The sequence below is a fragment of the Geotrypetes seraphini genome, chromosome 2, assembly GCF_902459505.1.
Source record: "Geotrypetes seraphini chromosome 2, aGeoSer1.1, whole genome shotgun sequence".
NCBI lineage: Eukaryota > Metazoa > Chordata > Amphibia > Gymnophiona > Dermophiidae > Geotrypetes > Geotrypetes seraphini.
In genome coordinates, this window is record NC_047085.1 from 444,137,572 (window position 1) to 444,150,415 (window position 12,844).

General features: G+C 39.5%; 1 protein-coding gene across 1 annotated transcript in view; it reads right to left on the reverse strand.

Moving 5' to 3' along the window:
- Positions 1-236: 236 nt before the first annotated feature.
- The window catches only part of MPP7 (membrane palmitoylated protein 7), a 348,547-nt gene continuing 335,939 nt past the window's right edge, over positions 237-12,844 (reverse strand). The window contains exon 16 of the mRNA XM_033931438.1: positions 237-3,089. Within this exon, the coding sequence (XP_033787329.1) occupies positions 2,910-3,089 (180 nt within the window). The 3' untranslated portion in view covers positions 237-2,909. The remainder of the gene's footprint in view (positions 3,090-12,844) is intronic.

Here is a 12,844-nt window from a genome sequence, read left to right on the forward strand (position 1 = left end):
TCCATTGATCAGTGGCGGCCAAGGCCGAGGGCGTGCCTTCGTACCAAGGAAGCACACTTTGAACATCTGCTTAATTTAAATTAATTTTTTACTTTACATTTTTCTGCGCTTTTATTCAGTTCACAATTCATTTTCACAAGGAAGTGTTGTGGTGCAGTGGGAAATATTTACATTTTATATCAACTTCATTCAGGATATGATGCACTGAATTTCATAAGAATTGGCAGAGTTCTGTGGAAGATACAACAAAAACAATTTGGTGGGTTTTTTTTTTTGGGGGGGGGGGGCTGTTCACAGTGTATAACTTATACAGTTAAGCAGGAATAATATTCAACTATTGAAAGTATAACTATATTTATAAGAGGGCTTCAGAAATTGCAGGTGTAACTTGAAATGTCTGACATAAGACATTTGAAGGCATATAATAGATAGTTACTAGAAAAGAACATTGCTATGACCAGGCCAAATGAATAGCCTTTTATAAAATGTGAGGTATGTATAATGATGTATTTGTCAGCACATCTAGTGAGAGCAGTGATTTGAAAAAGCTACATGTGCTCCTAAAATCCATGTACCCCTCAACCCCAAATCATACTAGTCAAGTGCCCCATCCTCCTCCTCCCCACCACAATCATGCCAGGGTTCAAAATGATACCTCTGAGTCTTAGCATAGTCTCACAGTATTACCATTAGTGGTCAGATATGTCATTTTGAACCCCAGTGCTTGATGGTGCAGGGAGCACCAAGGATTGCTCATGATATCCACTAATTCATCTGGGAATAGCCCTGGTTAAGTGCCAGGGGTGAGACTGGGGGTTGGGTATTGCATGGAGATGGGGTTTGGAGTGTAAGGATACCTGGTGAAACAAGGTTCCTTGTTGGGGTTTTGGACTTTGCTGATGGATTTTGTGGATTACAATAAATTTGGTATCAGTATGAGAGACTGTGCTAGTGAAAGTTACATTGCTGTTTTTTGAGAAGTCAGCATTAGAGGTTTTTTGGACCATAAAGACTTTCCCTTTAGCAAAAAGGTAAGTTCTTCTCTTGTCTTATGCACAGTAGATTGTTTCATTTGGAGATATGCATGGCATTTGGCAATGGAGTGTTTTTATACTAGTGATATGATTTAAGGCAGCTTATTGTACTTGATGTGGTTGCTATGTATGCATGAAGCTTTTTTTCTCTAAAAGCTACTTACTCCAATGACTACAGTCATTACTGACTTACTGACATAAGTATTTTTTTGCTATGCCATCAGGATTGTTACCGATTTAAATGTTTTGTGTGATACATATATATTTCCCATATTACAATATTTTGGGCCCATCCAAACCATGCTCACTTAAAATCTTTGGGCCCCTTTTACAAAGCCGCAGTAGTGATTCTCCCATGGCAAATGCATTGAAGCCCATTCAATCCTATGGTCTTTGGTGCATTTTCTGCAGCAGAATCACTACTGCAGCTTTGTAAAAGTGGCCCCTTGTGTGGTGTGATCTCCACAGATAAATAGGGGCTTTCTTTGCATGTGTAGCCATCTGTTCTCGTTATTTGTGCATTCATGATGCATGATTTCACCTATCTACGGTTGCATCATATAACCCATTTGCACCATTGTTCTCGTGTATTTGCGGACCGGCACTTAAAAAAACAGCTTTTTTTGCTTTTACCTTCACCTCACGGATCTGGCTTTGCTTCTAGATATGGTCCCCAAATGTCCAGCGAGTGAACTGCAGGTACTTCCAAGTGTTGTCCCATACAGAAATCGATTTTCCCAATAGAATCCACTGTTCACTTTCCGCAGTTTTGAGGTGGAACATGTACTACAAGACCCTAACCTCTATTTTCCCATAGATTCAATGTTTCATTATTCGCGGTTTACAAACATTTTCGGGAACTGTACTACTGTGAATAACGCCCCCTTGAAATATGTGGATATCCAGTGATTCTACCTAAATAGATAGTATCTCTGAATATATGAAATCTCTTTAAGGCCTCCTTTTATCAAGCTGCGTTAGGGTTTTTTTATCGTGAGTCACTGTAGTAAAAGCTCCAATACACATAGGAATTCTATGAGCTTTTACCGCAGCGGCCTATGATAAAATACCCCCTAAAGTGGCTTAATAAAAGGGGGCCTAAATTTGACAATTCAAGTTATATATTGGTAGCACAGCTGAATATTGACATACACATGCACATATTATATCCACTTACACATATTTTAAGAGGTTAGAGGACGCACAATTGAGTTCCATCTTATGAGAATGGCTGCAAGTGTGGATGGATATAATTAAATATGCAGCATCACAAAGACTTCCCTTTCAGAATATTTTACAATCAAATTGGAATTTATGTACAATCAACTGATCATATTACATAAGCCACATAAATTAAAGTTTATGATTTCAACTCGGGTAGAAGACATCTTGGCGTGTTGCCTGAACCCACAATTTATACTCAAACCATCTTTTATTTGCCATATATCAAATGTCCAAAAGTGCTAATACCCTGCAGCTTTTGCCAGGCAACATCTCATGGCATTTGAGACCACAAGTACCAACATCTAACATTTCCAAAGGTACCAGTGGCTCTCTCTTCAATTTAGCCATCCAACTGTATGCAAGAATTTATAGCCTGCATTTTCCTGTAGTTATGCACAATTACTCCACTGTTTGGCATTCAGCAAAACTAGTGTGTGATCTAGTGCCTGGACTGTTTAAAACAGGATTGTTTTGAAATTAAAAAAAACAAAAATTAAGACCACATTCCAGCTGTATGAAGTCAGTGTGACAGTAAGTCAACTTGCAGTGTCTGCCATAGGTTAAAAAAGAAAATTTCCACCAACAAAATAGTAGCTACCTTAATTTCAGTCATACATACTATCTGAAACCGATCAAGAACCTTCTTTCCAGTTATGAATGTTGCCAGGTCACTGGAACCCAGTGGGTATCAGTCTCCAGTTTATCCAAGGCAGTTTTCAGTTCATTGTAGGCTGTGACAAGATCATCATTGATTATTATCTTGTCAAAGAGATGACTGTATTGATTCTCCATCATCTGAGCAGACTTCACCATTTCCTGAAAATCTTCTTCCTATGGAAATATAGTAGTAATTCACGTGTCAGGCAAAGAAAAGGGAAATCAATTTGCATTTGACCATATCAGCCCAAATTCAAATCTACAGTAATTGGGTAGTATGCTCATTTTTCATTGACACATGATGCCATTTTTTTTTTAACCACAGAGTTTTCAGCAGCAATCATTTTAGATTATTTTTCTGTGGACCTCTACATAATTAAATTCTTCTTGACAATGTGTAGTTTCCCCTCTCTTCTCTTTTTTCAACACAATCCACTAAGGGATGATGCTAGAAATATTAAAGTACTGGAAATACTATAGAAACATGTTTTTACAGCATAGCTATCTACATTCAGAACGCCCTGACAAATTATTCTCGGTAATTTGCAGTTTGTGGCAAACAAGGGATTTAACAATGCAGACTAGAATACGCTAACAATGGCTTCTACCAACACATACATATACAAGTTAGTACTACTTTGTATGACACCTTATGGGAGGCATATGGTCCTTTTTTGTCTAGGCGTCCTATGATAAAATCACATTCCAACAGTATGTAGAAGTTAAGGAAACTAAACTAAACCTTAAGTTTATATACCACATCCTCTCCATAAAGATAGAGCTTGGTACGGTTTAAAGGAACTTTAAAATAAGGAAGGAAAAACATAATAAGAATTGGTGATTATAAAGAGGGTAGAGAGATTTACATTTTTGAGAATAGCCAAGTTTTCAGATGCTTTCGGAATAATTGGAGGGAGCCCAGATTTCACAGCAGAGCAGGAAGGTTATTCCAAAGCTCAGTGAATTTGAAGAAAAGAGATTTCTCTAATTTTCCCGGATAGATGACACCTTTTAACGAGGGGAAAGATAGTTCGAGTTTTTGGGTGGATCTGGTAGTGTCAGGTCTTGAAGAATTCCAGGATAGCGGAATTAGGGGAGGAAGAGTTCCATGTAGGATCTTAAATGTTAGGCAGGCACATTTAAAGTGCAAACTAGAAATTACTGGAAGCCAGTGAAGTTTTGACAGATGCGGGGAAACATGATCAAATTTACTTTTTGCGAAGATCAACCTAGCCGCAGTGTTCTGGATCCATTGAAGTCTTTGAAGACTTTTCTTGGTTAGACTTAGATAGATGGAGTTACAATAGTCCAGTATGGAAAGAATGATAGATTGTACAAGGTCAGCAAAATGTTATTGGTGGAAGCAGGATCTCACTTTTCTCAACATGTGATGACTAAAGAAACATTTTTTTTACCAGAGAGTTGAGATGGCCATTAAAAGAAAGTGTAGAGTCAATAATGATGCCCAAAACTTTGCATGAGAATTCAATCTGCAGTGTGGGACCAGAAGATAATGAAACGAGCATGGGTAGTTGATCTAATTTTGGGCTAAGGAGAAGTATAGGTAAGCCAAATCATTATCTTTTATTTCTTGCATTTCTTTCAGAGAATTACAATGAATGAATTACAAGATTCAGTTTCTTTTAAAATCTATGATATTCTTATGTCCTATTTCTAAGCAATAGACTATGAAAAGATCACATTGAAATGAGGGAACATTATAAACAATTCTAGAAAATGATGGCAATTTCTAAGCAATATTGCACTTAAAAGGCATACAATATAAGAAATAATAATTCAGAAATGATTAAAAAATATTTAGGGTGTAGTCAATGTAAGCTATAGTTAAGTCAAGTTATTTTATCACAGGTCCCATTTTGTGGAATGAGACCTAGTTACTAATAACCTGGGTTGACAAAAAAATAATCTACCTTAATGGTAGCCTACATTCAGAGAGGAGGAGTGATGTTACCTGGAAGAGTTGGGGGAAAGCTTCCTGCAGTTCATGAGGCCCCATTCCTGCAAGACTCACTGACCCAGTGATATAATCTTTGTGGGTCAGGCGTTGAGACAAAGGACTGCCGAGAACTTACATCAGTTGAGAGGAATGGTGTTACTTGGAGGGGTTGAGGGAGGAGCTTCATGCAGTTCCTGAGGCCTCTTTCCAGCAAGACCTCTGGCCCAGTGATAGCACCCTATTTCCTCTCAATTTTCACACATTGAGGGTTTATCCCAAGCAGGTTTTCTCAAAGGTAAGGAAATACCAACATTGCAGCAGTTAGATCCACAATTGCAAACATCTGTAGGTACTTTGAAATCAGTTGAATTTCCTCAAGAAGTTTTGATTGAGAAAAGGTTCTGTGGTTCAGTCAATGACTATGAGTTCTCAACAAGTTGTTTCAAAAGTAACAGAGCTTGAGGGCAAGTTACAAGCTATGGTTGTTTCCCTGAAGATGTTTGATACTGAAATGGTTTAACTTCAGTCAACAAGAATAACAGGAATGTAAGATAGCTTGATTTTGCATAGGAAAATGGAAATGATGGAGAATAAAATTAAACTTAACAATTTAAGGTTCATTGTGTCACTTGTTATCTGCAGAGATATTGTTGAGGAAATATTTCAAGGAAGTTCTGGTTCTCTCAAATGGTGATGCTATTTCTAAGTGTTATTATTTGCCTCAAAATGTAGTGGAGACAGACAAGAGGGAGGGACCAATAAATGCACTATCAGGTAGAAGGTATTATTTAGAAAATCTGACAGACTTTTAGGAATCCTCACAGGATGATATATCTGCTAGAACATAAGAATAGCCTCACTGGGTCAGACCAATGGTCCATCAAGCCCAGTAGCCTGTTCTCACGGTGGCCAATCCAGGTCACCAGTACCTGGCCAAAACCCAAGGTGTAGCGATATTCCATGCTACTGATATGGGCAATAACAGACTATGGAGTTTTTCTCCAGGAACTTGTCCAAACCCTCTTAGTGTCTTTTTCTTCTGGAGGCAATAAAAATTCTGGTTTTGAAAAATTATTTTAAGACAAAAAATTTCCTGTTTTGTGGGAGCAACTTCAGATTTTCCATGATATATCAAGAGCTATTCAGGCCAGGTGAAGTCCTAAATCAATTTAAAATGCGAAAGGTGATAGGAGTATAAAATTCTGAATATGTCAGTATATAATATGCTGAATACTAGCAAAACCCGAAAAATGGGAGATAAAGCAAAACTCAAACAGGTAATCTCCCAAAGCCCCAAGAGGAGGAACTAGATGAGAGGGAGAGACTACCTATAGAGTGAAAAACACTAGACAAAATGAACTGTTAAATTTTTAAATTGTTAAGATTTTTAGAGAGCTCTCAGTCACACAGCCTCCCTCCGGGAACCCCCAGAAGTAACGGCTGCCACTGGCTTACACCCAATAAGGTGTTAACTGTGAAACATCCCAGGGCTGCTCTGTGAGAATTAGTGATAAATAACACAAAAGTGCTGGTAAGTGCTAACAAAATCAAAAACACACTCTATAGGTAGTCTCTACCCCTAATCCAGGGGGCCCGAACAAAACATTTGAATGTCCAAATTCAACCATGCAAAGCCAATAGGAAGTACTTAGCTTCTCTATAAAAATACAGCCAGCAGATAACCAATTCGTCCTACGGGACTCCGTTTCGGGGGTGAAGACCCCCTTCTTCAGGAACGGCTAAGCTGGTTGCTGTTTTAGTTTTGATTTCTTGATTTTCACGATTCCTCTCCTGTAATGTGGACTAGATCAGTATTTCTCAACTTTTTCAAGCCAAGTACCCCCTAAGTCTAACAAATATCAACCGAGTACCCTTGCCCAAGCTCCATCCCAGACCTTACCCCCATAATAGTACTAATTGTAATGCAATTTCTTCTATTCATTTTTCATATACACACAATATAATCTTATTAGCAATACATAATGGTAATCACAAAAAAAAAGAGGTCAAGGCAGATGACTTTAAAATATGCAATGTCATCTTAGTAACTACTACAGAAAAATAGACAAATATAGTGCAAAATATAGACAACACATATAAATTCTCAAATCTGACATTTCGATCACTAAATTGAAAATAAAATAATTTTCCCTACCTTTGGTGTCTGGTGATTTTATTTTTCTAATCATCCTTTCCCGGTCTCTGGTTGCACTTCCTTCTGTTTGTGCTCTTAACTGTGTTTCTGGGGCCTTTTTAACCATTGGCTGTTTTTCTCTTCTTCACTTTCTGCCCTATATCCATCTTTGGCATTAACTTTTAACAATCAATTTTTTTCAATTTTTCTGCTTTCTTCTCAAATTGTACTTTTCCAGGTCTTACCTTCCCATCTCTCTTCTCCCCCAAGGTCTGAAATCTCTCTCTCCTTCTTCTTCTCCCCCCCCCCTCCTCCATTTCTGTGTGCTTTTAACTTCCTCACATAGCTGCTGCTCGTGTTAGTTTAGCAATTCCATCAGGCTGCCTCAGGGCTTTTGCCAGGCCGGCCCGCCTCCAATAATGCAACTTCCTCTTTCCTTGGAGGTAGCCGATCTAGTAAAGGCCCCAAGACCTCCTGCTGGAATCGCTAATCTAATGCTAGCAGCATCTGTTTGGGAAAGTTAAAAGCACACAGTGAGCTGCCACTGATAGCCTGGGGGGGGAGGGGGGCTGGGGAGAGATGATGGTGATAACGGCAAAAGGAAGGTGGGAGATATGCGACATCAGCAGGATCTCACTGCATACTCTCTTAAGAACCTCTGTCTTACAGCAAACTCTAGATTAAAATTATCCAGTTAGTTTTGGGGGACATGCAACTATTTGCTGATCAAAGTCACCATATCAAGCCATTCTGCTGGGGATGGGTGGGGGTGGAAATCAGTGCTTTGACGTTGGATCACTCCGGACCCTCCTAATGTGTGAACTAGTGGATTTCAAATTAAGGAGCTACTGTACTCCAAGAGGTCGACTGTAGAATGGAAGCATTACCAAAGTTTGTGGGAGAGATTTCTGCCTCTCAATGTTCAGTCATGAATGCATACATACTTTGAGATCATTGCATGCCTGATTACACACACTCCACAGCCTGAGCGCACTGAATTTACCCAGTCTCTTGTAGCTAGATTTTCTGGCATGCTGATACACGCAGCTAATATTGGTAAAGCTATGAACATGATTGGTACGTGTAGATTATTTTGCATGAGGATGGATGTTACATGTTGGGTATTGTTTGTTAATAATTTGGGGTGTTTAAAATTATGAGACTGTTATTGCAATGTTGCAGACCTTTATGTACATTTTTATGAACTGTGGATTGATAGCAATCCTTTGAACTTTATCTGTCTACATAGCAATCAATAAATATGATGAAGGAAAAAAACCCTAAATCTTTCATGAAGTATTTATATGTTTGTATTTTTTTAATAAAATGCTACTTACCACAGGACACTGATATTCCACTTTTTTAAAAAATCAATTTTGCCAATTTTGGAGTCTTTACTATACTGTGAGCTATGGAAAGCACTAGCACTTGCTTACTACAGCTTAAAAGGACTTATTACAGGACACATGGAGGCATTCCATGGTAAGTTTAAAATGTGTGAATGCAAACAACATGTTAAATAATTTTTGGGACTACTTCCTGGGGGGGGGGGGAGTGTTGAGTGAACATAAGAGCATAGCTACACTTCCATGCGCTGAGCAGCATGTGAACCCTTACCACCTACAAAATGGGTAATAGTAATCTAATCAGAGTTCTTATATTCCACTGCCATTCATTTAAGATTCAGTGAGGATTATACAATGCACAAACCCTAAAACCAGAGAGAACTAAGTATAACAAATTATTAAAATTAAGCTGTCAAAAGATACTCAGTTTTGATTTGAACAACAATTCCCGAACAAATAAGATTTGAAGAGTCTATTGATAAAACTATATAGAAATCAAGCTTACATTAAGGGGCATATGATTCCAATCTTTGGCAGCCTACTTAACAAAGGTATTTTGCAGTTGCTTCTTCTTGGAAGTATTTTTAGTAGAAGGAAATTTTAATTTTAAGACACCAGGAAGTTAATGAATATGTTAGTGGATTAGAAAAAAAAATCATCAATTGACTCATAGAATAAATAGGCTATTTTAAATTTTATCCAGAATCTAATGGGTAGTCAATGTAATTTCTGCAACAATGGCAATACTTTTTTTTATAACACCTAGCAGAAAAAAATTAGTCTTGCTAAGGTGTTTTGAAATAATTGCAGCCTAGTTAACAATTTGTCAGATGCTCCACAAAAAATGGAATTACAGTAGTCTAAATAGGGCAATAATATAGTGTTAATGGCAACATTAGCGCACATGGCCATTAATTTTTTTTTTAAATGAAAAGTAGCTGTTTTTTAGCAATAGTACAAATGGCCTTAGCAAATGGGAAAGAGCAACATAAGGGTGCTCTAAGACCACTTTAACACAGTTTGTTAAAAGGACCCCTTAATTAATACAATTTGGATCTTGTATGCACCAAACTTCCTTTGCATCCATTGTCCAAAAAAATGTACTCTTTTTAATTCTCTGTGTTTTACTGAATTTATATATACCATTAAAAAAAAAAAATCCTCAGTTAGAAAACTACATTTGTAGACTTAAATTTCCCTTACAAATTTGGGGGGCCTTTCACTAAAGATTAGCATAATTTATCTGCAGGATGGCCCATAAGAATAAAATGGGTCCTGTGGCAGATAACTTTCCCTGACCTTCAGTAAAAGACCCCCCTTATTTTCCATCTTAAAAGCTTCAAACTTCATCAATATGCTTTTCTCTGATATGGATGGGAGAGAGGAGAAGTGGGGAGAGGGAGGGATGGTTTGAATGGAGCAGTTCCCAAATATTTCATTAGTTAAGAAAATCATCAAATGAAACCCCATGTAATAATCATTAGCTTTCAAAGGATGCATTTACACATTTTATCCACAAGGCGCCGCTATACCAAGGCAATAAGAAATTACCATGCTTTTCTTTCACTACAAGGCCCATACATACAACTTTGCAGGTCCTGAAATGCAGAACCTGAATATCAAATGGATGGTTCAGTCACTAGGTGTCACTGTAAGTAGCAGTGATTAAGAAAAGAGTTGATTCAGTCACAGTATTTTACAAGAAAGAAAATTAAACATCTCTGAACCTCTAAGAGCAGACCATCAGGGATAGTGGCGTGGTAGCAAGGCATGCATTATGGAAAAGTATGAGGAGTACATCTCATAGATTTTTCAACCCTTCTACATGTGTCTATGTATATGTGTACATATATACAGGAAATTTATGTTTGGTTAAGGAATAGTGCACAACTAGTTGGTAAGCATGCATTTAAAAAATTTAGCAAATGACAAACACTAATCTGTGTGAACTTGTTTTATGCGTGTGTGTGTTTGTGTGACCAGACAAAAAGAGGAAAAGTAAGGGGCAATTTGAAAGGAACACTAATAGGTTTGTTTTAATATTTCTATGCTAAAATTTCTGGAATTCTCTCTCCCAGTGAAATGAAGGTCATATTTTTTATTTTTTATTTTTTTTTTGAGGGGGGGGGGTAGGGAAGGCAAGGACTATATTTCTCTAGAGCTCCTTGTCAATCTTGACCATTTTCCAGCTCTGTTTTTTCTCACACCCTAATCTGGACCTGTTCCATTATATTTTCTGGGAGGCATTTTGGCCTGGATTCTGTAAAGGACGGCCAGGCTCAGCAGCCGCCTAAGTGGCTTTTGAGAATCGCACATGGGTGTCCTAAATAGAATCATATCCGTCCTGATGTACAGACACCTAATGACCCCAATTTTCTAACCAGCGTCCATGTCACAGGTGACAGTTAGAGAACTGCATTGCCGCTGAGCTGATGGCCACAAGGGAATCTCCCTGTGGCGATCAGTTTAGTGGCCGTGGCTGGAAACCCATCCCCCTGCAAAGTTGGCCGGTAGGAGGGATGCCCACTCCTGCCTGTCACTGGCCCCATCATCCCCCAAAGACCCCCAAACAATCCCCGACTACACTCTTGACACTCCTCGACCCCTCCCCCTACCACTCTCAAACCCAGAGGGATGCCCACTTTCCTGCCAGCAGGCCCGCCACTGCAAAATGGCGGCCTTCCCCTTCCTGGTATATTCTGGGATACACCAGGGAGGGGCATAAGGCCTTGATTGGCTCAGATGCCTAAGGCCCCTTCCATAGGCCAACCTGCCTCCTGTGCCTACCCTTTAATCTGGCCCTGGCATCAATAACAAAGACAAAACCTACCCTACCTTCAATTGTGGTCCCGCTAAATCAGACGGAAAGAACAAAGACAGAAGCCGTGGGACCTTTCCTCTTGCCTGCATTGCTATTTGCTATAAGCTCTGCCGGTCTCAATCCTGCCCCTCAAAAACAGGAAGTCCCTTCAGAGGGGGGTGGGATCAAGATCGGCAGAGCCTATAGCGATGCAGGCAAGAGGAAAAGTCCTGAGGCTTATGTCTTTCTTTTTGCCCTTTAATCCGGCCCTGCCAACACCACCACAGTTGGGGCGCCCACTGCTATACACCAGGCAGGCAATTTAACCGCGTCGATCTCACCGGCCCTGTGCGGACCGGCAGGAATTTTCTGTGGACCGGTGGTTGAAGAACACTGCTCTAGGGTATACATATTCAGGGCTTCCAGTCTCTCCTCATACGTCTTTTGGTGCAAACCGCTTATTTTCATCGCTCTCCCCTGGACCACTTCAAGTCTACTTATGTCCTTCGCCAAATATGGTCTCCAAAACTGAACACAATATTCCAAGTGGGGCCTCACCAATGACTTGTACAGGGGCATCAACACCTTCTTTCTTCTACTGGTTACGCCTCTCTTTATATAGCCCAGCATCCTTCCGCCTTGTCGCACTGTTTTTTTGCCTTTAGATCTTCGGACACTATCACCCCAAGGTCCCTCTCTCCCCATCCGTGCATATCAGCCTCTCACCTCCCAGCAAATACAGTTCCTTCCAATTATTAATCCCCAAATGAATAACTCTGCATTTCTTTACATTGAATTTTAGTTGCCAGATATGAGAACATTCCTCTAACTTTTGTAGATCCTTTTTCATGTTTTTCATTCCCTCCTCGGTGTCTACTCTGTTACAAATCTTGGTATCATCAGCAAAAAAGGCAAATCTTTCCTTCTTACCCTTCAGCAATATCACTCACAAACTGAACAGGATCAGTCCCAGCAACGAACCCTGAGGGACTCCACTACTCACCTTTCCTTCCTCTGAGTGACTTCCATTAACCATCACCCTCTGGCGTCTGTCCGACAAGCAGTTTCTAATCCAGTTCACCACTTTGGGTCCTAACTTCAGCCCTTCAAGTTTGTTCAAGAGCCTCCTATGAGGAACTCTGTCAAAGGCTTTGCTGAAATCTAAGTAAATTACATCTAGCATATGTCCTTGATCCAGTTCTCTGGTCACCCAATCAAAAAATTCAATCAGGTTTGTTTGGCACGATTTACCTTTAGTAAAGCCATGTTGCTTCAAATTCTGTAACTCATTAGAATTCATTAGATTCTAGGAAGTTCATTATCCTTTCTTTCAGCAACACTTCCATTATTTTTCCAACAAGTGACCTGTAGTTTCCCACTTCTTCTCTGCGACCATTTTTGTGAATAAGGACCACATCCGCTGTTCTCCAATCCCCAGGAACCACTCCCGTCTCCAGAGATTTGTTGAACAAGTCTTTAATAGGACCCGCCAGAACCTCTCTGAGATCCCTCAGTATCCTGGAATGGATTCTGTCCTATCCTATCGCTTTGTCCACCTTCAGTTTTTCCAATTTGTTCATAAACATTTTCTTCCGTGGAACAGCGCAGAATCTACTCCATTTTCTTGTGTTACCTTTGCCAGACAATCTCAGTCCTTCTCCAGGATTTTCTTCCGTGAACATAGAACAGAAG